This window comes from Pseudophryne corroboree, chromosome 1 (assembly GCF_028390025.1).
Source record: "Pseudophryne corroboree isolate aPseCor3 chromosome 1, aPseCor3.hap2, whole genome shotgun sequence".
NCBI classification, from domain to species: Eukaryota; Metazoa; Chordata; class Amphibia; order Anura; family Myobatrachidae; genus Pseudophryne; species Pseudophryne corroboree.
Genome location: NC_086444.1, coordinates 366992604 through 367019780, shown reverse-complemented (window position 1 = coordinate 367019780; position 27177 = coordinate 366992604). Strand labels below are relative to the sequence as shown.

The 27177-nt window shown below is 45.4% G+C and overlaps 1 protein-coding gene across 6 annotated transcripts in view; it reads right to left on the bottom strand.

Moving 5' to 3' along the window:
- Positions 1-27177, bottom strand: part of CABIN1 (calcineurin binding protein 1) — a 459275-nt gene that overhangs the window by 170251 nt on the left and 261847 nt on the right. For 5 of the 6 annotated variants that reach the window (XM_063913010.1, XM_063913005.1, XM_063913009.1 and 2 more), the window contains 4 exons: positions 19527-19788; positions 16142-16402; positions 15360-15511; positions 14658-14836 (listed from right to left, as the gene is read on the bottom strand). In XM_063913010.1, the coding sequence (XP_063769080.1) occupies positions 14658-14836; positions 15360-15511; positions 16142-16402; positions 19527-19788 (854 nt within the window). The remainder of the gene's footprint in view (positions 1-14657; positions 14837-15359; positions 15512-16141; positions 16403-19526; positions 19789-27177) is intronic. The other variant, XM_063913008.1, reaches the window with a different exon arrangement.

The window sequence follows — 27177 nt, the reverse complement described above, 5'->3', positions numbered from 1 at the left end:
GCATAGGGTTCCTATACTGTGTATAGCTGTAATATAAGATGGGATTCCTATACTGTGTAACCCTGTAATATAGCATGGGATTCCTATACTGTGTAACCCTGCAATATAGCATGGGATTCCTATACTGTGTAACCCTGTAATATAGGATGGGATTCCTATACTGTGTAACCTTGTAATATAGCATGGGATTCCTATACTGTGTAATCCTCTAATATAGCATGGGATTCCTATACTGTGTAACCCTGTAATATAGGATGGGATTCCTATACTGTGTAACCCTGTAATATAGCATGAGATTCCTATACTGTGTAACCCTGCAATATACAGTAGCATGGGATTCCTATACTGTGTAACCTTGTAATATAGCATGGGATTCCTATACTGTGTAACCCTGCAATATAGCATGGGATTCCTATACTGTGTAACCCTGCAATATAGCATGGGATTCCTATACTGTGTAACCCTGTAAAATAGCATGGGATTCCTATACTGTGTAACCCTGTAATATAGCATGGGATTCCTATACTGTGTAACCCTGCAATATAGCATGGCATTCCTATACTGTGTAACCCTGTAATATAGCATGGGATTCCTATACTGTGTAACCCTGTAATATAGCATGAGATTCCTATACTGTGTAACCCTGCAATATAGCATGGCATTCCTATACTGTGTAACCCTGTAATATAGCATGGGATTCCTATACTGTGTAACCCTGTAATATAGCATGAGATTCCTATACTGTGTAACCCTGCAATATAGCATGGCATTCCTATACTGTGTAACCCTGTAATATAGCATGGGATTCATATACTGTGTAACCCTGCAATATAGCATGAGATTCCTATACTGTGTAACCCTGTAATATAGCATGGGATTCCTATACTGTGTAATCCATAGCATGGGATTCCTATACTGTATAACCCTGTAATATAGCATGGGATTCCTATACTGTGTAACCCTGTAATATAGCATGAGATTCCTATACTGTGTAACCCTGCAATATACAGTAGCATGGGATTCCTATACTGTGTAACCCTGTAATATAGCATGAGATTCCTATACTGTGTAATCCATAGCATGGGATTCCTATACTGTATAACCCTGTAATATAGCATGGGATTCCTATACTGTGTAACCCTGCAATATAGCATGGCATTCCTATACTGTGTAACCCTGTAGTACAGCATGGCATTCCTATACTGTGTAACCCTGTAATATAGCATGGGATTCCTATACTGTGTAACCCTGTAATATAGCATGAGATTCCTATACTGTGTAACCCTGCAATATAGGATGGGATTCCTATACTGTGTAACCTTGTAATATAGCATGGGATTCCTATACTGTGTAACCCTGTAATATAGCATGGGATTCCTATACTGTGTAACCCTGTAATATAGCATGGGATTCCTATACTGTGTAACCCTGCAATATAGCATGGCATTCCTATACTGTGTAACCCTGTAATATAGCATGGGATTCCTATACTGTGTAACCCTGCAATATAGCATGGGATTCCTATACTGTGTAACCCTGCAATATAGCATGGCATTCCTATACTGTGTAACCCTGTAGTACAGCATGGGATTCCTATACTGTGTAACCCTGTAATATAGCATGGGATTCCTATACTGTGTAACCCTGTAATATAGCATGAGATTCCTATACTGTGTAACCCTGCAATATAGGATGGGATTCCTATACTGTGTAACCTTGTAATATAGCATGGGATTCCTATACTGTGTAACCCTGTAATATAGCATGGGATTCCTATACTGTGTAACCCTGTAATATAGCATGGGATTCCTATACTGTGTAACCCTGCAATATAGCATGGCATTCCTATACTGTGTAACCCTGTAATATAGCATGGGATTCCTATACTGTGTAACCCTGCAATATAGCATGGGATTCCTATACTGTGTAACCCTGTAATATATCATTAGATTCCTATACTGTGTAACCCTGTAATATAGCATGGGATTCCTATACTGTGTAACCCTGTAATATAGCATGGGATTCCTATACTGTGTAACCCTGTAATATAGCATGGCATTCCTATACTGTGTAACCCTGTAATATAGCATGGGATTCCTATACTGTGTAACCCTGTAATAAAGCATGAGATTCCTATACTGTGTAACCCTGTAATATAGCATGGGATTCCTATACTGTGTAACCCTGTAATATAGCATGAGATTCCTATACTGTGTAACCCTGCAATATACAGTAGCATGGGATTCCTATACTGCGTAACCTTGTAATATAGCATGGGATTCCTATACTGTGTAACCCTGCAATATAGCATGAGATTCCTATACTGTGTAACCCTGTAATATAGCATGGGATTCCTATACTGTGTAATCGAGTACCCCTTTTACACTCGCACTCCTGGGATGCATTCCCGGGACTGACCCCTTTCACACTGCACTAAGACCTGGGATCGACCCGGGACAGCCCCATTTACACTGATCCCGGGATATCCCTGCAAATGCATAAGTATGTCATTAGAAATGGCCTTGGGCTCAGAAAAGATGACATCAGCTTTTCTGAGCCCAAGAAAGCTCCAATCCGAGTCCTTTTAACAGTCCCGGGATAGTGAATCCCGGGACGGACCCTTTCACACTACCCAGCTTCCCGGGACGGTCCCGGGACCAACCCTGGTCGAGACCTGGGTTGAAATCCCGGGATGCTCGACCCGGGAAATTGTCCCTGTACCCTTTCACACTGACAAAAATCCCGGGATGATGCACGTTCCCGTGCAAAATCCCGGGATTTTCATGCGAGTGTAAAAGGGGTATTATATAGCATGGGATTCCTATACTGTATAACCCTGTAATATAGCATGGGATTCCTATACTGTGTAACCCTGTAATATAGCATGAGATTCCTATACTGTGTAACCCTGCAATATACAGTAGCATGGGATTCCTATACTGTGTAACCCTGCAATATAGCATGGAATTCCTATACTGTGTAACCCTGTAATATAGCATGGGATTCCTATACTGTGTAACCCTGTAATATAGCATGGGATTCCTATACTGTGTAACCCTGTAATATAGCATGGAATTCCTATACTGTGTAACCCTGTAATATAGCATGGTATTCCTATACTGTGTAACCCTGCAATATAGCATGGCATTCCTATACTGTGTAACCCTGTAATATAGCATGGCATTCCTATACTGTGTAACCCTGTAATATAGCATGGGATTCCTATACTGTGTAACCCTGTAATATAGCATGAGATTCCTATACTGTGTAACCCTGCAATATAGGATGGGATTCCTATACTGTGTAACCTTGTAATATAGCATGGGATTCCTATACTGTGTAACCCTGTAATATAGCATGGGATTCCTATACTGTGTAACCCTGTAATATAGCATGGGATTCCTATACTGTGTAACCCTGCAATATAGCATGGCATTCCTATACTGTGTAACCCTGTAATATAGCATGGGATTCCTATACTGTGTAACCCTGTAATATAGCATGGGATTCCTATACTGTGTAACCCTGCAATATAGCATGGGATTCCTATACTGTGTAACCCTGTAATATATCATTAGATTCCTATACTGTGTAACCCTGTAATATAGCATGGGATTCCTATACTGTGTAACCCTGTAATATAGCATGGGATTCCTATACTGTGTAACCCTGTAATATAGCATGGCATTCCTATACTGTATAACCCTGTAATATAGCATGGGATTCCTATACTGTGTAACCCTGTAATATAGCATGAGATTCCTATACTGTGTAACCCTGTAATATAGCATGGGATTTCTATACTGCGTAATTAGATTAATTCTGACATTCCTTACTCTTCCATTTCTGAAAATTTGGAAAGTGTTGCAGGCAAGTCAACTTTGATTATCTATTAGTCTAATATTGACTGCAAAAGATAACAGCAAATTCATTAAAAAAAATAAAAAATAAAAAATAACATCACAAACTTTCGTTTGGCGATTTTTTTCAATTAGATGCATATCCAAAGAAACAGTAATAGAAATCTATTATTTTGCTTTATTATGAAAGCTCTATTAGCACATATCACAATTAAAAATGAAGACACTTAGGTTGCTAAAACAATGTTATTTGAAATGCATGTTTTGTGAGGGAGGCGTACTGTCCATAGGGGGCACAGATATCATGGGTATAGCTCAAAGAGTTTGAGTCAGGGCACCAATCAGTTAAAAAAATGTTTCCCATCAGCCCTAGGCTCCCTGTCCGCTATACCTCGCCCCCAGCTTCCAGCAAGCCAGTAGGTTTAGCAAGCCTACTGCAGGAGCGAAGAAGGAAAGGGAGAAGGAAGACCAGCACAGACACAACTACAGGAGAGCTGTCTGAAAACCAGTACAAAGGAACAAACCCCCGCAGACCATGTGTGTCAGGGTTGGCCTGTGCCCCCCCTATGGACTAAAAAAAAAGGTTTTAAAAGGTAAGAACATAAATCCCGTTTTCTTTTTCGCCGACTAGGGGGCACAGGTACCATGGGACGTCCAAATGCGGTCCCCTTTATGGTCGGAGACGCTCCTGAGCTACACTGAGAACGGAATGCCCAAAACCAGCATCTGAAGACGCAAAGTATCAACGGCATAGAAGCAAAGAATGGTGTGAGCAGAAGACCACAGGGCCGCTTTAGCTTTACAGGGCTACTCTACCGAAACACCACACTGAGCGGCCCTAGAAGATCCCACAGACTGGGTAGTCTCCCACAGGCAGTTACTACCACCGAGATCGGAAGACCCGCCACTGAATAGGTATGGCCGTCAAACGGAGCCACTGGGCCAAGGACTGTTTAGAGGTCGGCCAACCCCACTTGTTGCAATCATACAAGACAAACAGAGATTCTGACCTACGCAGATCTCTGGTCATGCCCACGTAAATATGAAGAGCCCGTACGATGTACAATGGAAACCCCCTCTAGGGAAACACTCTGAGCCTTAAAGGCTGGAACAACAATCTACTGATTTAGGTAAAAATCATGTGTGAAACACAGCCTTTTCAGCAAGAAAAATAAGGGCTCACGACAAGACAACGTACACAGATCAGACACCCGCTGAGCTGACACAATAGCAAGCAAAATGACAGATTTCCAAGTGAGCAAATGCAAATCCACTATGGACAAAGGTTTAAAGGGGGCAGACTGAAGCACCCGGAGAACCAAGGCCAAATCCCATGGAGCCACTGGAGGGACAAATGGAGGCTGCACACGCAGAACCCCCTAAAAAAACGTCTTGGCATCTGGAAAAAGTGCAATATGTCTTTGAAAAATCCAGCCCTGCCTGTAGAATAAAAAAGGACCCGTGAATGACAAAAAGTTATGGATTGACACTAGGCAAAATAAGATTGCCAAACACAGTGATAAATTTTAGCAGACGAGGGTTTCCAAGTATCTAGAATAGAGCAAATGACACTCTTGAAAAATTATTTCACTCTTAGGATGGATGTCTCAAGAGATACCCTGTCAAAGCAAGACGTGAGATCTGGATGAGGCACGTGCCCCGAGTTAGCGGATCAGGCTGGAGCGAGAGAACGCGGAGGAGCGTCCATGAAGAGACCCTGAAGATTGCCGTACCACTCTCGCTTCAGTCAATATGGGACCACCAGGATCATCGTGCTTTCTCCGGATCCTCCTGAAGAGCAGTGGAGAAGAACTGCGCTGGAGGGTAATTCCGAAAAGTCAGTGCATAGTCCTGAGAGACTATGCCACTTACCCGCGCGTCCGTCGTGGTCCCCGTCCAGGTCGGGGAGAAAACAGAAGCCGGCCCCCACCTGGAGATCCCCCGGGAGGAAGCCCGCACCATCATGCAGCAGGCTTGTCCACTGGCTTGGAAAAGGGCGTCTTGTTGCCCAGGACTGCTTACCCCGGGGCTTAGATCTCGTTGAGTAGGTATCTTAGTACAGAGATGATGCCTGCCCCCTGGCCTTTCCCGGCGGAAGAAAGGAATGAAAGTTAGTTGTCCTATCTTTAGGATGTGGTGCCGAGGGACAGAAAGCAACAGGCTGCCAAGGTGGTGACTATCTTGTCCAATTCCTGGCTGATGAGGATATCCCCCAAAATAGGATTTTTATTACCTACCGGTAAATCCTTTTCTCGTAGTCTGTAGAGGATGCTGGGGTCCACATTAGTACCATGGGGAATAGACGGGTCCACTAGGAGCCACTGGCACTTTAAGAGTTTGAGAGTGTGGACTGGCTCCTCCCTCTATGCACCCTCCTACCAGACTCCGTCTGGAGACTGTGCCCGAGGAGACGGACATCTTCGAGAAAAGGATTCAACACAGATAGTGGCGAAATTCATACCAGGTCACACACAGAAGGCAAACCAAGCTAACACGCTTGGAAACTCAGCAACCGCTGAAACAATACTTACCAAGTAACAATGCAGTACGTAACTGCAGAAAACCACTGCAGGAAAACAAAGCGCTGGACGGGCGCACAGCATCCTCTACGGACTACGAGAAAAGGATTTACCAGTAGGTAATTAAAATCCTATTTTCTCTTACGTCCTAGAGGATGCTGGGGTCCACATTAGTACCATGGGGATGTACCAAAGCTCCCAGAACGGGAGGGAGAGCGCGGAGGCTCCTGCAGAACTGATTGACCAAACTTCAGAGGCCAAAGTATCGAACTTGTAGAACTTTGCGAACGTGTTCAACCCCGACCAAGTAGCCGCTCGGCAGAGTTGTAAAGCCGAGACACCCCGGGCAGCCGCCCAGGAAGAACCCACCTCCTTGCTGGAGGTCATTTTGCAGGGCTCTGGCAGTGCTCCTCCTGTTCCTCCTTGCACAAAGGCGGAGGTAGTGGTCCTGCTGCTGGGTTGTTGCCCTCCTACGGCCTCCTCCACGTCTCCTGATGTACTGGCCTGTCTCCTGGTAGCTCCTCCATGCTCTGGACACTACGCTGACAGACACAGCAAACCTTTTTGCCACAGCTCGCATTGATGTGCCATCCTGGATGAGCTGCACTACCTGAGCCACTTGTGTGCGTTAGTTGTAGGGAGGTCATATAGGCACGTGGAGGCCACACACACTACTGAGCCTCATTTTGACTTGTTTTAAGGACATTACATCAAAGTTGGATCAGCCTGTAGTGTATTTTTCCACTTTAATTTTGAGTGTGACTCCAAATCCAGACCTCCATGGGTTAATAAATTTGATTTCCATTGATCATTTTTGTGTGATTTTGTTGTCAGCACATTCAACTATGTAAAGAACAAAGTATTTAATAAGAATATTTAATTAATTCAGATCTAAGATGTGTTATTTTAGTGTTCCCTTTATTTTTTTGAGCAGTGTACATATTTTTTCCAAATACGATGAGTGGTAGTGATGGAAACACGTACATCGACTGTAATATCCACCGAGTCACTAGGGAGTCCGCCGCCACTGCTTGCGGGTCCCTCGTCCTGGAACAATATCGCCGAAGCTTCTTGTTGAGACGAGAGGCCATCATGTCTATTTGGGGTACACCCCAAAGATCTGTTACCTCCTTGAACACCTCCAGATGGAGACCCCACTCCCCTGGATGGAGATCGTGTCTGCTGAGGAAGTCCGCTTCCCAGTTGTCTACTCCCGGAATGACGGTTGCTGACAACGCCAACGCGTGTTTTTCTGCCCAGAGGACGATTCTTGTTACCTCTGACATTGCACCTCTGCTCTTCGTTCCGCCCTGTCGGTTTATGTAAGCCACTGTCGTTACATTGTCCGACTGCACTTGGATGGCCCGATTTCTCAGAAGATGGGCTGCTTGGAGAAGACCGTTGTAGACGGCTCTTAGTTCCAGAATGTTTATCGGCAGGCCGGCTTCCAGACTTGACCACCTTCCTTGGAAGGTTTCCCCTTGAGTGACTGCGCCCCAGCCCCGGAGACTTGCATCCGTGGTTAGAAGGATCCAGTCCTGAATCCCGAACCTGCGGCCCTCCAGTAGGTGAGGTAATTGTAGCCACCAGAGGATTGAAATCCTGGCCTTTGGCGACAGACGTATTCTCTGGTGCGTGTGTAGATGAGATCCCGACCACTTGTCCAGAAGATCCAGTTGGAAGGACTGAGCATGAAACCTCCCGTACTGGAGAGCCTCGTAAGAGGCCACCATCTTCCCCGGAAGGCGAATGCACTGATGAACAGACACCCGGGCTGGCTTCAGGACATCCCGAACCATTGTTTGTATCACCAACGCTTTTTCCTCTGGAAGAAACACCCCCTGCACACCCGTGTCGAGGATCATTTCCAGTAAGGACAACCTCCTGGTAGGTTCCAAATGTGATTTTGGAAGATTCAAGATCCAACCGTGTTCCCTGAGTAGATGGGTCGTGAGAACTATGGACTGTAACAGCTTCTCCTTGGACGATGCCTTTATCAGCAGATCGTCCAGATATGGAATTATGTTCACCCCCTGTCTGCGGAGGAGAACCATCATTTCCGCCATCACCTTGGTGAATACCCTCGGTGCTGTGGAAAGGCCGAATGGCAGGGCCTGGAATTGAAAATGACAGTCCAACAGCGCGAATCGGAGATAAGCTTGATGCGGCGACCAAATCGGAATGTGGAGGTATGCATCCTTGATATCCAAGGATACCAGGAATTCCCCCTCCTCCAGACCTGATATCACCGCCCCTAGAGACTCCATTTTGAACTTGAACTCCCTCAGGAAGGGGTTTAGCGATTTCAAGTTAAGAATGGGCCTGACCGAACCATCTGGTTTCGGTACTACGAAAAGGTTCGAATGGTAACCTTTGTTTTGCATATGGGGAGGAACTGGTACAATAACCTGTGCCTCCACCAACTTCTAGATGGATTCCTGTAGGATAGTCCTATCAGCCAGCAAAGCTGGCGAGCCTGATTTTAAGAACCGGTGAGGAGGGTGATCTTGAAATTCCAGCCTGGACCCCTGGGACACAATATCTTGCACCCAGGGATCCAGGCAGGACGACACCCAGACGTGACTGAAATGCCTGAGTCTCGCCCCACCGTCATGCTGAGGACTTTGGCGTACCCAAAGTAGGTTTCTGTCCTGGGAACCTGCAGCAGCAGGTTTCTTGGATTTTGGCTGACCTCCTCTAAAGAAGGTGTTAGACGGCTTGGCCTTTCTTGCTTTGGCAGACCGAAAGGACTGAGATGCAGCTGAAGAAAAGGGTTTCTTCGTAGCAGGTGCAGCTGAGGGAAGAAAAGGTCACTTACCCGCTGTAGCTGTGGAAATCCACGCATCCAACGCTTCCCCAAAGAGAGCCTGACTTGTGTAGGGTAGGGTCTCCACACCTCTCCTGGATTCCGCGTCGGCAGACCACTGGCACGGCCAAAGTCCCCTAAGAGCTGAGACAGACATGGAAGATATCCCTGCAGCCATGGAACCCAGGTCTTTCATGGATTCCACCATAAATCCTGCAGAATCCTGAATGTTACGTAAAAAAATTCAACCTCACTTTTATCCATTGTATCCAAATCCTCAAGTAACATGCCTGACCAATTTACTATAGCTTTGGAAATCCATGCACAGGCAATAGTAGGACGTAGTATCGCCCCTGAAGCAGTGTATATGGATTTGAGCGTAGTAACGATTTTGCGATCAGCTGGCTCTCCTCCTAGGGATCTGGAATTTTTTCTCCGTGTTTTCCCATGCTTTCTCAAAAATAGCATTCCATTCTTTAGATGCAGGGAAGGTTAACGAGGCTTTCTTATTGTCAGTGAAGTAAGCCTCCTCAACCTGCTCAGGTGTTGTATCAGCAATATTTAACACATCTCTAATAGCCTCTATCATCAACTGCACCCCTTTTGCAAGAGAAACCGCCGCCCGCAGCACATCCCCCTCACCGTCTGCCGTGTCAGAATCGGTATCAGTGTCATCTTGCATAATCTGGGCAAGAGCACGTTTGTGGGAACATTTACAGTAGGGGGTCCTGAGGTAACAGAACCAGGCCAAACTGCCATAGACTAACTCGCCACAGATCTTCTGGCTCTGTAAGGGGGTGGCGGCATGCTGCTGGGGGGAGTGATCCCCTGTGGCGGGGAACGTTCAATCCCCTCAGGAGATCAGTGTCCTGTCAGCGGAGATAGTGGCTCACACCCCGCAGGGCGGACACTACTCCCCCCACCTTAGTCCCACAAAGGAGGAAGGCTGTTGCCAGCAGCCTCCCTGTAAAATAATAAACTCTAAAAAAACACTTTTACCAGAGAAGCTCTGTAGAGCTCCCCTAGCTTTGACCAGCTCCTCCGGACACATTTTCTAAACTGAGTCTGGTAAGAGGGGCATAGAGGGAGGAGCCAGTCCACACTCTCAAACTCTTAAAGTGCCAATGGCTCCTAGTGGACCCGTCTATACCCCATGGTACTAATGTGGACCCCAGCATCCTCTAGGACGTAAGAGAAATATGAAAGTGCTTCTAAAGCCTTCTTGTAATTTGCGTCAGCCCTCCAAGAACAAAGCCATAGGGCCCCCCTAGCAGCGACCGTTGAAGCAGACGCCTTGGATTCCAAAATCCCAGAATTAACAGCAGCTTCCCCCAAATAGGCGCTATCAGTTTTGATGTGCATTACAAGGGACAATTGCTCTTTTCTACTAGCACTAGAAAGGAGCCCATCCTTCAAATCCTCAGCCGAGCGGCCGACTGCTTTCGACACCCAGGCTGAAGCCAGTGCAGGACACGTAATAGCACCCACGTTGGAATAGGCTGTTTTGAGGAAGTTTTCCAGCTTCCAATACGTGGGATCCTTAAGAAAAGAATAGAAGACCTAACCAGGAGAGCCACAGCCATCAACCAGAGGTGGAGTCTCCCACTTGGCCTGCTTCTTAACCAGTAAAGGATAAAAGGACGCCAAGCATTTAAAAATCTGGAAACGCCTAGGCTTAGCCCATGCCACTTCCAGGACATCCTGAAGTTTGGCGGAAGCAGGAAACTCAGTTGCATTCCACTGCTGTTGTTTGAAAACCGGGGCTTTAGACCTAAGAGTCTGATCGGGATCTTCAATGAGGAGGACGGCCTTCACCAATGCCTGTACAACTGCCAGGGAAAGAGAATCCTCTTGCACAGTGGAAGTCTCCACCTCTGAGGAGACAGAGACACTGGCATAATGGTCTGAGTTGAATCTGACTCCTCAGTGGATAAAAACGGTGGAGCTCTCCTTTCTAGACTTAAATACTTAAATGTCTAGCCAAGAAGCAGTTATACAAGGCTACCAGGGGCAAGGTACAAGCAGAGACAGAGGCCAGCATCCTCTCTGCACACAAGTTGCAGTAGCAATGTGTCTAAAATGGCTGCCTTCATCTCTGGGGTGGAGAAAGAGGAGGAGAAAAAGCCTGAGGTGGGCTGTCAACTGTGTTACGAGCAAGCTCAGAGGCGGAGGAAGGAGCCAACAGGCAAAGCCTGTTACCCGCATGTATGGACCCCAAGGCAGCATTAAAACTCTGTATTCAGTGTTACTTAAATAGATTCGGTGGTCTAATGGATAAAGCAGGACACCTCGGAGAGCAACTACCGACACCATCGGTGGTGACAAGCCATGATAACACAACTTCCTGCAAGCATGGATTCACTCTTACCTTCCTTGGTGTTCCGGCTGCAGGCTTAAACCTGGGAGCGCGTGTGTTCCCCCACCGAGGCAGCCTGCGGTGGAAGACCTCGACCCAGTCGCCAGTGCTGCCGCCGCTAGGTGTTGTAGCGGCGGTGAGGACGTGCTATAAGACGCCTGACTTAAACCTAACAAAAACAAAAAAATTAACACTGGGACCACCTAATGCAGCCCCCCTCTAAAACAGGTGTCCGCTCCCGCCGGCGCCAAACTTAAATGGACTTGCTGGAGGCGGGGTATAGTGGAAAGGGAGCTTAGTGCTGCTGGGAAACATTTTTTTTTAAAACTGGCTTCAAGTCCCCGAGCTATACCCACGGTACCTGTGCCCCCTAGTGGATGAAAAAGAAAACAAATATGTGGGGAGTATTTAAAAGCTGTCCTTACCGTTACAGATTTAGGGGCCTATGTATTATAATTGCAGTATCACTGCGATTAGTAACAGTCTGTATTGCAATACACTTTTAGATTTAAACTAAGTTTCAGGTTCCAGAGATGAACAGCATAAATTGGTTTACACTCAGATGGCCTAAGCCATTGGGGTCAAATTCTGAAAAGCGACGTTTTTTGGAGTCAGGTACATAGGAGCTAGATCAAAGTAATAATACGGGCTATGGGCCTAATTCAGACCTGATCGCTTCTCTGTGAATTTGCAGAGATTTGCGATCAGATAGTCGCCGCCCAGACAGAGTGAATACCCGCCCTATGCAAGTCTGCGTACGCCTTGCAAAAATCTCTATGAACGCCGGTCAGCTGCAAATCCGTTTGCAACTCACTCCCCATCGAATAATTTTTCCAGTCTGTGCATAGTCCAGGACCTCCTCCTACAGTACAATAGAAATAGGCTGATTGGGGCCGGTGCTGATGTCACACACCCTCCCTGAAAACGCTTGGGCACGCCTGCGTTTTTACGGACACTCCCACAAAACGGCCAGTTACCACCCCCAAACGCCGGCTTCCTGTCACTCAAGTTGCGTATGCCTAGCAATCAAAGACGCTGAATTTTTTTCGCAGTTTGGCCTGCGCCCTACGATCCAAATGCATGCGCACTTGATCGATAACCGGCCGCCTTTTGCGAATTTGCACTACAGTGATCAGGTCTGAATCGGACCCTATGGCCTGCAGCGCTAAAAAGACTTTGTTGAAATCTCCTGCATTCAACTGTTAATACATAGCAACAATTCATAAAATTATGATATTGACTCATCGTTTTTGACATATGTCATGCAACAATCAGACTTTCTGGAACAATAATTGGCCCTAATGCTGCATACACACTGTAAGATAATCAGGCAGAGCAGCTGAAAATTGTCTAATCATCATGATTATTGGTTAGTGCAGGCATGTCCAAACTGCGGCCCTCCAGCTGTTGAGAAACTACACATCCAGCATGCCCTGACACAGCTTTAGCATTCTCTGACAGCAAAACTGTGTCAGGGCATGCTGGGATATGTAGTTTCCCAGCAGCTGGAGGGCCGCAGTTTGGACATGCCTGCGTTAGTGTGTAGCACCTAGCTTATGATGTAGGTGTACTGAACACCAACACTCACTACAACTTACTGCTCTATTAAACAATACAGATTACACAAAAATGGAAAGTACAGATTTGTAGGTATCAAACACAATCCAGCTGTGTATAAGAGGTAATGTACACATTATAGATAATAACTGTATAGATTGTAGAGTAAATGATCTGCTTCCATCAGAAACCCAAATCAACTTTATAAACGGTTTTGGAAATCAATCATTTATAAATTATGACCATATTCACAAACAACAGATATTATGAAAACACTGTGGACAAGAAACACCAAAAAAATACAGTCTAAAAGCTGTTTGATTCGCAACCAGACAGATGTGACGTTTCTATGTATTTTCTTGTATTACGCAGAACAACAAGGTGAAGCTTAGAAGCAGCAGGTATAAGCATGGAGCCAGAGACCAGGTAAAAACAGCAGTGGATCCCTCAGTGTCAAACGCATTGCAATACACTCAGGCTTAGTGGAATAAAAGAGGACAAGTCTGCAGGTGCGTACAGAATTGTATTGCCCAGCCTTGCAGCATTTCCAGCTGTGGCGGTGCTTTTCCATGAATCACCACCTGCACTCTGGGAAAACCCATCAGTGTTAGGCTCATTAGGGACAGAAAACTGCCAGCATGGCGGATAAAGATCCATTACATAGATGGCCTGAGCTTTTCAATAAAATAATGTTTGAGGGATTTAAGTGTTAGGAAATCAATTATGTAAGGAAGAAAGACGTTCAGAACACACTGAATGGGTCAGATCAGGAATGCATCTGATTTGGGAATTTCACAGTGTCTGAATAAGAGTTGTCACATAGGCACTTTATGAAAGTTCGTAATCTCTAAAATCTGGTATTTTTCAGATGATGATGAGCAATGATTGTACTAGGCCAAGCAAGAGGACAATCCAATCCGTCAGCATGCATCTCCCCCCACCAGCAGAAGGAAAAGGGGCATTCAGGAGAATGAGAGCCTCCTCCAAACGGGACAGAGTCCACCTTAAGAAACACAGAATATGAAATGTATGAAACTAAACCAGGTACTTATATGGTGAAAATGTGGATAAATTAAATAAATATCTTGGCAAGTTGGACTGTTTTGTAGGCATGCCACTTTAACAAATGTCCCATTAGCAGAGATCCAAGCTACATAGGCGGTCTACCCTGTCCACATATATAAAGGACTATGGTTATAGTAAATCTTTTGGTAAATAAGGAATGTATGTGATCTTTTTTTCTTAAATAATCAAACCTGTCGTCTTAGCTATAAAATCTTTGCACTTCCTTATGATAACCTACCGAATCTATATCAATAAAGAAGTCCCGTTTGGGTTTGGCTTGTGCAGCAATAGAAGGCCTTGCGCTAGACCTTGTGCATCACACAAAGGCTACCAGCAGAGGGGGATAAGGAGTAGGTTAGTGAGCAGCAATAGTTGACTGTCACTCAATGTGCCAGCCAGAGCTGTGGGTGATGGACAGATGTTCCCCTGGGCACACCTCCCCAGCAATCAGAGCTTTGCCCGGCGCTGGTGGTATTGAGAAGGGGGGACTGTACCGTCCAGTGTGGCCTGATGACGGGGGGGTTTACATTTGATGTAATCGTGGTCAATCGGAGTGGCTGTGTAAGGTGGAGATGTCAGACCTGGACCAGAGGAGGAAGGAATCAAATTCCCGGGGCCCGGCATCATCCCAGCTGAAGAGCGAGAGTCCTCATCCAATGCGCTGTGCTTCTCCCTATTTCACAAATGCGATAAAACAAGCAGATCAGACAGCGCCCGAATAAACAGAAATAAATGCTAATGAGTATCCTTATCACTATAAAAATCTTATAATGTAAGAAATACAGGGCCTAAATTAGACCTGATCGCAAAAGCTAAATCTAATGGGCAATACCATGTGCACTGCAGGTGGGGCAGATATAACACGTGCAGAGAGGGTTAGATTTGGGTGGGTTATATTGTTTCTGTGCAGGGTAAATACTGGCTGCTTTATTTCTACACTGCAATTTAGATTTCAGTTCGAACACACCCCACCCAAATCTAACTCTCTCTGCACATGTTATATCTGCCCCCCCCCCCTCCTGCAGTGCACATGGTTTTGCCCATTAGAGAAATATTTTGCTGTTGTAATCAGGTCTGAATTAGACCCAAAGATAGGTGATTTATAGTATAACATGGACACCAGTGTACAGACATATATGCCAAGCACTGGCACACTGTACATTTATATGTAAAGGAGACACGAGTATTAAACATACTTCTCAGCAGATTTGGGAGCATTCTTTTCCTCTCCCTTGGCAAATGGTCCTTCTGAAGCTTCCTTCATGACGTTGAACAACATTTTGCTATCTAGTTCCTGTTCATTTTTTTCCAGCAGCTTCAGGACAGAAGCATGAAGACGGAAATATACCTATTGAAAAAATATGTAAGTACATATAGGTTTGTGCTCATTGTGTAACTGCAGTGTCACAGAAAGAGAGGGTTCACAGCTTCTCAGAAAGAACTGCCCCACTCATTTTCTTCAAAGAATGGTTTATTCACTAGACAGAGCTCTCTGTTTTAGTTCTAATCCGTCAGTCTGTTCCACACATAGCATATTAAGGGGGACATTTACTAAGCAGTGATAAGAGCGGAGAAGCGAGCCAGTGGAGAAGTGCCCATGGCAACCAATCAGCACTGAAGTAACATCCATAATTTGCATACTATAAAAGATACAGAGCTGCTGATTGGTTGATGGGGCAACTTCTCCACTGGCTCACTTCTCCACTCTTCACTGCTTAGTAAATGTCCCCCTTAATGATTTACAAGAGTTAAAGATAAGTCAGCACCTCTGCATGAAAATTTGAATATAAAAAAAAGTACACCTTTAAAATGCAAACTCTCTCATTATGGATTATCACAGGATTTGCTGCAGTTACTCACTCTATGATCACTGTATGCAGTTGCACATGGATAAGCTTTAAAACCCAAAGTAGCGTTTTGTGATACCTGAACAAGGAACAATTGATATTTTATTAACAGGCATAGATATGTTTGTTACCTCTAAAGCCTCCATGGCCAGCTCTGGAGGATTATGATAATGAATCTTCTTAGGGTAACGAGCAGCCTCTTCGTGCAGGTAGTGTGCTGCCTGCTTGTAGTGCTGCAGATACAACTCTGGAGCCACCTTTTGTTTTTCACAGATCTTTCCCAACATATAGTGAATCAACCATTCCTCTTCATCCCCGTCTCCCTCACAACGGGAAGCAGAGGTGAAGCACTGCCTCGCGGCCTCTAGCATGCTATCCCGACGTTCCTTCAGCTGTAAAAGATCCACAATACCCCTGCTTTTAATTACAATACTATTAGCCTCCATGCATAATACTGACATAGAGGGGTATTCAATTAAACCCGAAAATTTTTAGTCCGTGAAAAATGGGAGGGCTTTTGCACCAATTTTTTTCCCGCGCTATTCAAGTAGGCACTTTTTTTTTTTGTCTGAAAATGTTTCCGTATTTGTGCGAAATCACATAGGATACACAAAAATTTGCAGAACTATGTGTTTTTGCGGAGCTATGCGTCAGCGATCAGGAAAACAATTATAACCATAGCAAGGCATGCTTATTAAATTATTTTCAGGAAAAAAAAAAAACCTCTTTGAGAAGGGATTACTATATATTGTCGAAAGTCATATTGTCGATAATAACATGGACAGTGGCATATTGAACCCAACATGACAACACAGTAGTAATGTGATCTAAAGCACTGTAATAGGCCCTACACACTGGCCGATATTCTGAAAGATATGAACGATCTCGTTCATAAATGAACGAGAACTCGTTCATATCTTTCAGTGTGGAGACTCCAGCGATGAACGATGCGCGGCCCCGCGCTCGTTCATCGCTGGTCTCCCGTCGGCTGTGCATGCAGGCCAATATGGACGATCTCGTCCATATTTGCCTGCACTTCAATGGAGCCGCGTGACGGGGGGAGTGAAGAAACTTCACTCCCCCCGTCACTGCCCCCCCGCCACCGGGTCGCTCGTCGGCCGTATCCGCCGTCGGGCAGCTCGGCGGCGGGTCGGCGGGTGTGTAGGGCCCTTAACCGTGATGCTCACATTTTGGTCAAGTGTGGTTAGTTACTGGCCAAATCACCAGGAGGGGGAGGGGGGAGAGTACTCACAGTCTGCCTGCCGGAGCTCATTGTAGCTAGACGATGATAGCACCCTTGAGGAGGTGCCGCAACCGTTAGTAGTGAGGCAGGTGTAGCAGCAGCTTAAAAGCTGTGGTAACCTGTGTTGCAATGTGTAAGTGCCAATTCTGTAGCTCTGCTGTTAAGTGCAGTATAGGGTAAATAATGAAAACTTAAAGGAAAAATATAAAAAATAAAATCTGGAGCAAGCTCCAAATGTGACTAATGCCCTCATGCCGAGTTGATCGCACGTAGCAACTTTTTGCTGTTCGTGCGATCAACTTGATGCCGCCTATGGGGGAGTGTATTTAGCATAGCAGGGCTGCGATCGCTTGTGCAGCCCTGCTATGCTAAAAAAGTTTCCTGCAAAACAAGACCAGGGTTAGACCTACTTACCCTGTGCGACGGATCCAGCGACGAAGGTCCCGGGATTGACGTCAGACATCCGCCCTCCAAACGCCTGGATCTGCATGCATTCGCCTCACCACGCCTTGAAAACGGTCAGTTGATGCCCCGGAATGCCTCCCGCATGTCAGTCTTCATGCGATCGCCGTTGCGATCACTTTCTGCACTGGCAGCGTCGCTAGCGGCGTGCCCGGCAACGACCATCGCCTGGCAACGACGCGCGTGTGCATTGCGGGCGCCGCACAGCCGCAGTCCCGAACTGTTCGCACCGCAGCGAAGAACTGCTGCGTACGAACGGGTCGGAAATGACCCCCAAACTCCCTAGAGACACATTTTCTAACTAGGGAATAATGGGTACTAGAGGGGGAGGAGCAACACACTTTTCTAAATTATTATGTGCCTAGCTCCCAGCTACCAAGCCTATAGCCCCAGCGTAAGCTCCAGTGTCCCCTAGTGGATGACAGAGAAATAGTAATCACTGGATGACCACATTTTTCTTGCTGAGCAGTTAAAATAACACAACTGGATTTCTAACCGTTACAGTGTTGAAAATTATTTTGCAAAGTAACGTCATGCCAATCTGGTCTAAGACTACCTAATTTTATATATACAGTACAGCAGATGTGTTCAATATAAAAAATCATCTCTGCTACCCAAACCTAATCCATTAATATTAGTGTTTATATTTATAATTCTACATAACATAATATACAAACAGTAATATAAGTACAATACGTATTATATAATAACTAATATAATCTTATTTTGTACATATTGTATACTGCCTGCACTGTAATTCATCTAGGATGCGAAGAACTGTACTGCTTCAAACAAATTCGGGCACCTGAAAGGAAATGTCCATATTCAAATTAGTGGTAATAGAGCCAAAAGAACAAAAGAAGTCCCTTTTTAAGTTTGTATACTTAGTTACATTTACTCCATACCAGTATGTATTTAAACAGTATGTATTTAAATGGCACCAGTGTGTACTGGATTTATAAGCACTTCACTCTTCTGAAGGGTACAGTTTAAAGCAGTGATTTCCAAAATCGTTCCTCAAGGAACAGTAACAGTACATGTTTTCCAGGTCACCTTTGGATTTTTAAAATGTGACAGTTGGTGATACACAGTGCAGCTGCTGGGTGACCTGGAAAACGTGAACTGTTAGGGTGGGTACACATCAGAACGAAATGTACACGGCCAATATGCCGGCTGACATACAGGTATATCGGTGGTACACAGCAGAACGATGGAACGATCCCTTGTTCCACCCTTCATTACACTGCACCGGGTCGCACGTGTTATCTTCCTATTGGCGCCCTTCACAGCCAACCAGAAAATATCGCATGCAACCTGCGGGAATGCGCAATCGGGCATACAAACTGCCCAATATGTTGTTCCAATTTGGCTGGAAATTACATATGGTGCAGAAATCGGCCTGGTGTATACCCACCCTTAGTGCTCCTTGAGGACAAAGTTTGGGAACCACTGATTTAGAGACATGAATACAAGCCCAGCCCAACGTCATTGGAATGGAAATTGCCATTGTGGTGACTTCCAAAGCCAGTGACTACATTCAGCGTGGACAATGGACATGTGTACAATATGCCACCTCCCTGAAGAGTGTCCTTTTAATTACAGGACATTCAGTTGCTGTTAAATACATTCTGCTACAAAAAGAGCATCTAATCAACCTTGCAAATTAGGTAGGGAGACGTATTTGACTTGTTGTTGATGTATGACTCATTATCATACACCCAAGTGAAAATATCTTTCCCTGATTGGTTTCATTATTATTAGAGGAATCATTATACCCAGTCATTTTCTAATGATATAATGCAGTTCCTTACCTGCACCACAACCTCTGGTTGTAGCTCCTTAAACCTTTGCTTGAGCTGACGGGAGGCAAAAGAGTGGAGAGTGTAAGACATTGCGCCATACTCAATCCACAAGGACAGGTTGGAGGCATCAATCTCCAGTGCTCGCTTAAAGCAGTTTAGGACAGGAGTGGAGTGTTTCCATATGGGGCCATCACTCTTCAGTTCATTAGAGTTCAGCTTATCTTGTATACGGCTTGCTCTTGCCAGGGCCATGCCAGCCCAGGAGTCAAACCTGTAGAGAACAGAGAAAGCATGGATAAGCTTTGGTAAGAGAAATTTAAAAAATAATATAGACCTATATGTGTAAATATGATTAAAATACATACATATACATACAGAGAAGAATTAGAAAAAAGGATCTTTAGGGACACTTTTCTACTCTGCTTCTATAATTTTCCTACTCTTTTTTTAGGTTTCCTTGTGATAGAATCGAGAAGAATAAGTCTGAATGATGGGGTCAGCAAGACTCTTCCTCTTAACAATCATAACTTGAAGAGCCGTACTCCCGTACCATATTAGGCCTTGGCACAGCCGGTCAGGTAGAATGGAAGACCCCAAAAGCTGACGGACAAGGATACCAACAAGATCTGTGAAACGGGATCTGAGCCTATAGGCTACCATCTTTGAATTCTGGCCTTTAGCACAATCTAAGGGATCAATGGAGGAAGCAATAAGAAGCAGACAACCTCTAAAAACCATGGAAGCAGAGCCAGATTTAAGGGCAGGTTAAGTAGGATGCAACAAGAAATATGTACTGGCGCCGGCTGGGATCGAATGTGAGATAAATAACTCAATTAGTAAAGTTTAAAAAATTATTATTATATTTAATAAACATTCATCACATAGAGGTAATGTCACCCCTCAAAAGGTAAAACACAAGCAATTGCTGTACAAGATAAAAAGCACTTTGTAGGATCCCACTATATTAGCTTTTTTAGAAATGATGTCCACAATTCCTGGCTAGGACACTATTCCACATTTGCCCACAAGTTCAGTTAGTTGTAAGATAGTTTACCAGACTGGATTCCAGATAAGTCCCCTAGGTCTCTTTAGCAGTTGAGAACCAAATGGCAGTGAGGAGGTGAATCCAGGTCAAACAAGGAACTTGTGTCGGAATTTCATCCTAGTGGAAGCTTGATAGGTCCAAAGTTTGCCAGGAGGTGGGTTGGAGTGCTGGTATTTGTGGTCCTACAGGCTGAAGCTCAACGCGTTTCGCTGGTCTAATGGATGCCAGCTTCCTCAGGAGCATAGCTGAACTTGTGGGCAAATGTGGAATAGTGTCCTAGCCAGGAATTGTGGACATCATTTCTAAAAGAGCTAATATAGTGGGATCCTACAAAGTGCTTTTTATCTTGTAATTCTTGTAATTGAGTTATTTATCTCACATTCGATCCCAGCCGGCGCCAGTACATATTTCTTGTTTTGTCTGTATTGTTTAGGGAACTGACCTTCCCTGTACAGGCTGCCGCTGACAGCGCACTTCATTTGTGTATTTTCTCTTAAGTAGGATGCAGCCTAGGGACTCCCATCACTAGCATGCTCACTTTGGCACCTGACGCCTACTACTACTACACTACATCTTATCAGATGGTATTGGCAAGCATATGCCCTGTTGCGCAGACCACTCCGCTGTCTAGAGTACATCCCCAGCAACTTGTGTGGTTGGTCATAGTCCAGTGAATTGTGCCTGCATGATGTACAGCATCCTCCAGCTCTCTAGGGGTTGCTGCTTACCTCTGTTGTTCTGTCAGCATGGCATGACTGACAGGCGTTTGCAGTGAGTATCATCTGTCTTAGGGGCAGCAGCTGGCCCGTGTGTTGTCCAAAGAGAGTGTCCTGGTTATTCTTCTCCACTCCTCCTTTCCTGGTCGTACCTGATGACCACTTCACAATGTGTTTGACTGCGATATTGATGCCCACACAATGCTGCAGGCCTCTAACTACACAGTAGCTACTAATACTTTAGGTTGGAACCGATGAGTGAATAAATAATAAATATCTGATATATAATACTGCATGCCTGTGACGGAGTATCGCCGTCACATAGGAGTTGTAATTACCTATCTTGCCATGCCAGGCCCAAGACTCTCAGTTACAGTTAGTTAGTTTAGTTAATTTTTACCATTATTGCCAGCAGGACTGCCAGTACACTGGAGCTACCTTTACCTTACATCATGATGATCACAGTCTATAGTCACAGTCTAGTTCTATTGCTATATAGAATAGACTGTAAAGAACAACTATTCATAAAACAGTAGCCTCTTTCCTATAAATATCAATCAGTAAAGTTGACACACCTCCTATACACCTTCTTGTTGGAATATTTGTTAGCACCATTAAGAGGAGATTTTATATTATATTTATGTTACATACACACACAAACACACACGCTGAGTGTCCAAAATATTATGACCACCAGCTGATTTTATGCAAAGTAGCTATTCCACAGAAAATGCTGAGGCAGGAACGGAATGGTGAAGAGAGCACCAACAATGAATTCCACGTTCAGAGTCCATCAGATTGCATGCAGAATGATGCAATCTGACGGACTCTGAACGTGGAATTCATTGTTGGTGCTCTCAGCAGCGGTGTGAGCATTAGAAAAACGTCTGCACTGGTGAATTGTTGGAGGACAGCAGTGTACACAGAGTGGACAGGCAGACAAAAAACTTGGTCTGAGTGCAAAGCCTGTGGCTGTAGACAACTACTGGATGCTCGAGCAGAACAGAGACTTGTTCAGTCCTACCAATCGCCTGCAGTGCATCAAATTGTGGATAATCTGAATCAGGGACTAATTAAGATGGCCTCTCAAAGAACAGTACATTGCACATTACATCATATGAGCTACAGAAGCAGAAGGCCAGTCATTACAGCAATAAAATCTGCTACAAAAAGGTGAAGTGTCTCCAGTTTGCTCAGAAACACAGGAATTGAAAGTAAATGATTGGGAAAAGGTCACCTGGTCTGACAAATCGCGTTTTTAATTAGGCCATATAGGTGGTAGGTTGAGGATATGGACAACAGTATGAAAGCATGGATCGTTCTTACATCATTACAACATTGGAGTGTCTGGGCCCTTTGATTCGTGTGGAGCAATGTTTGACTGGCCAAGGTTATTAGAATATATGGTTGCCGACCAAATGCACCCAGTGATGTTGATGGTTTTTCCCAATGGAGATGGATACTTCCAGCAGGACAATACTCCATGTTATAGTGCTCACATTGTATGCAAATGGTTTGAGGAGCATGATAAAGACATTTATCTGTTGTAGTGGCCTCCTCAACCACAGATCTCAAGCCTATTGAACATATGAGGGATGAGGTCAAAACGAGGATCCAACAAATGGATCCGCTACCATCAATGTTTCATGAACTGTAAGATTCACTTTCTGCAAAAACACCTGCTATGCAACTTTGACTCGGACCCTGCAAATACCTGGAAAACAAATGTTTCACTGAGAAGCATTGTAATGAAGTAACACTGACTTACGGTTTGCTAACACTGTGTAATTTTCCATCTAACAGCAGCAAAATATTTGATTTACTGTTAACCTGTATGCAATAACCATATATTACATACTTGCAAATCGTACTTGTTTCTGCAAATTTCACTGTTCTCTCATTCAGCCACCACTCTTCCTCCTATTCTCATTTTACTACCACTATTTACCCCATCCACACTATGGCCAGGCTGGCAACCCCCATTAATCTTTATCTTCCTAATCCTTTATTCTGTCCCCTGGTACCACCTCTATCCCTCTCTCCCAGTCTCCTACATCTCATCCCCTCTCCTCTGTCTACCATCCTCCCCTCTGCCTCCCTTCCCCTCTTCTTCTGTTTCCCCATTGAAATTCACTTCTGCCCCATCACACCATTTCTACCCCACCACTCAACCCTGCTCTCTCCCTCCTCTGCCTGTCTCCTCACCTCTCCTCCACCAGTATCATACTGCCTCACTCCTGCAGTCTCCTTTCCTAGCCAAGGCCCCAGCTCCATCATTACACCCTCTTTATCCCTTCCTTCCACATCAATCTTACCTCAATGCTACAGCAATCCTGATAAACTCATTCACATCTCTCCCACAAACTCCTACCCCCTATCCTGTGCGCTCTGGAATGCCAGATCTGTTTGCAACAAACTTGCCCCCACTCATGACCTTTTCATTTCCAACTCCCTGCACCTCCTGGCCATTACAGAAACCTGGATTACTCCCTATGACACCACTTCTCCTGCTGCCCTCTCTGCTGGGGGCATCACATTCTCACACACACCCCGACTCGGGGGTCGCCATGGGTGTGGTGTTGGGATCCTTTTACCCTCAAGCTACACATTCCAACTTATACCTCCAGAATCATCCTTTACATTATCTACATTTGAGGTCCATGCAATACGCCTCTACCAACCTACTAATCTTCGAGTTGCTGTCATTTACCGTCCACCTGGCATTTCCTCCAAATTCCTCGACAACTGTGCTTCCTGGCTACGTCACTTCCTCTCTCCTGACATTCCCTCCATTATTCTAGGTGTTTCAACATCCCTATCGATAACCCCACAAAATCACCTGCCTCTAAACTCCTTAACCTCACCTCTTCACTTGGTCTCTCCCAGTGGACCACCTCACCCTCCCATGTGAACGGGAGCTCACTGGATCTGGTTTTCACTCACCGCTGTTATATTTCTGATTTCTCCAATTCCCCTTTTCCCCTCTCTGACCACCACCTGCTCTCTTTCAACTTATCTATCTCTGCTTCCCCATCTCTCCCTCCTAAGGCTAACATCACTAAGCGTAACATTGAGGCTATTGACGCCTCATCCCTATCCTCCCTGTTTGACTCACTTCTCTCTCCCACATGCCCTGAACAAGCCACAACCCTATACAATGCTGCATCTCTTACTTCTGCCCTTGACTCTGTAGCTCCGCCAACCACTATTCACCCTCGCAGATCAACACCTCAACCCTGGCACACCAAATGCACCAGATATCTTCAAAAATGCTCACGTACTGCCGAGCGACAGTGGAGGAAATCACGCTCTAAAGCAGACTTCCTCCATTTCAAATTTATGCTCTCATCCTTCAGTACTGCCCTTTTCCTCGCTAAACAATCATACTTCAAAATCCTCATCTCTACTCAGTCTTCCAACCCCCGGCGTCTCTTTGCCTCTGCCCACAACCACCTCCTCTCCCTTCCTCATTGTCTGCGCTTGACTTTGCCACTTATTTCACATCCAAGATTGACTCCATACGTCAGGACATCACATCCCACCAGACCAGCAACCAGCCACCACCTTTCCCTTGCCACCCCTCCCCTTCCCTCTTACCATCTCTGACATCTTTCTCCCATGTATCTGGTGAGGAAGTCATGGCCCTTATCCATTCCTCCCCCCCCCCCCACAACCTCCCTACTTGACCCTATCCCCTCCCACCTCCTCCACTACCTCTCTCCTTCTGCCTGTTTCAATCTTGCTCACCTTCTCAATCTCTCCCTCTCATCAGGCACTGTGCCCTCTGCTTTTAAGCATGCTCTTGTCTCCCCTATTCTTAAAAAACCTACCCTTGATCCAAACACTCTCTCCTCCCTTTTGCCTCCAAACTTCTTGAGCGTATGGTCTATAATCGCCTCACTGCCTTTCTTTCCTCTCACTCACTGCTTGACCCATTCCAGTCTGGTTTCCGTTCTCTCCACTCCACTGAAACTGCCCTCACAAAAGTATGCAATGACCTCCATGCAGCCAAAGCTAAGGGCCACTACTCTCTGCTTATTCTTCTTGACCTCTCTGCTGCTTTTGACACTGTGGATCACCCTCTCCTTCTGCAAATCCTTCACTCTCTTGGTCTGCGTGATACTGCCCTCTCCTGGCTGTCCTCCTACCTCTCTGATCGTTCCTTCTCTGTCTCCTCTCATGATGCTACCTCCCCCCCACTTCCACTAACTGTTGGTGTCCCCCAAGGCTCTGTTCTTGGTCCTCTCCTTTTCTCGCTCTATACGTCCTCTTTAGGTGAACTCATTAATTCTTTTAACTTCCAACACCACCTCTATGCTGATGACACTCAAATCTACCTCTCCTCCCCTGACCTCTCCCCCGCTCTCCTCACTCGTACCTCCAACTGTCTTTCTGCTATCTCTTCCTGGATGTCCCAGCGCTTCCTTAAACTCAACATGTCTAAGACTGAGCTGATCATCTTCCCACCCTCCCGCACAACCTCACCTCCCACAATCTCATTATCCATTGATGGCATGACTATCTCCTCTAGCCCCCAGGTACGCTGTCCTGGCGTAATCCTTGACTCCTCCCTTCTCATTCAAACCACACATTCAGCACCTCTCACAAACCTGTAATTTTCATCTCAAAAACATTTCCAGAATCAGACCTTTTCTCACCCAGAATGCCACTAAGATCATTATTCACTCACTAGTTAATTCCAGACTGGACTACTGTAATCTCCTCCTAACTGGCCTCCCTGACCATTACCTCGCTCCACTCCAATCTATCCTCAATGCTGCTGCCCGGCTCATCTTCCTCACCAAACGCACTACGACCACCTCCCCTCTTCTACAAGCCCTTCACTGGCTTCCCTTCCCTTTCAGAATCCAATTCAAACTTCTCACACTCACGTACAAAGCCCTCACCCACTCCTCTCCCATTTACATCTCTGACCTTATCTCCATTTACTCTCACACCCGTCCTCTTCGCTCTGCTAATGCACGCCGACTCTCCTGTCTTCTGATTACTACCTCTCACTCCTATCTCCAAGATTTTTCACGTGCTGCTCCCTTTCTCTGGAATTCTTTACCTCTCCCCCTCAGACTCTCCACCTCTCTACAAAACTTCAAACGGGCTCTTAAGACACACTTCTTTACCAAACCCAGCCAAATCTCATCCTAACCCTCTGTTCCATGCTCTCTATGTACCCCATCTGTGTCACCCCTGTCTGTCCACCCCTCCCCTTAGAATGTAAGCTCTCACGAGTAGGGCCCTCTTCCCTCGGGATCCGATCTGAAGATCGACAGTATCTAGGTCGACAATGTTTAGGTCCACCACTATAGGTCGACAGTCACTAGGTCGACATGGATGGAAGGTCGACAGGGTTTCTATGTCGACATGTGCTAGGTCGACAGGTCTAAAGGTCGACATGAGTTTTTCACATTTTTTTCTTTTTTTGAATTTTTTCATACTTAACGATCCACGTGGACTACGATTGGAACGGTAATCTGTGTCGAGCGAAGCGGTAGCGGAGCGAAGGCACCATGCCCGAAGCATGGCGAGCGAACGCGGTGCACTAATTTGGGATCCCGGTCACTCTACAAAGAAAACGACACCAAAAAATAAAAAAAAATCCTCATGTCGACCTTTAGACCTGTCGACCTAGCACATGTCGACCTAGAAACCCTGTCGACCTTACATCCATGTCGACCTAGTGACTGTCGACCTATAGTGGTCGACCTAAACATTGTCGACCTAGATACTGTCGATTTGATGAACCACACCCCTTCCCTCACGTGCTTATCCTTTTCTTACTTTAATAATCCTCAACTGCCCAAATCCAGCAGTTTTGTGGCCACCTTTGAACTCATCTCTGTCGTTTACTAGTGTAGTTATGCTTAGTTACCCTGTACTTGTC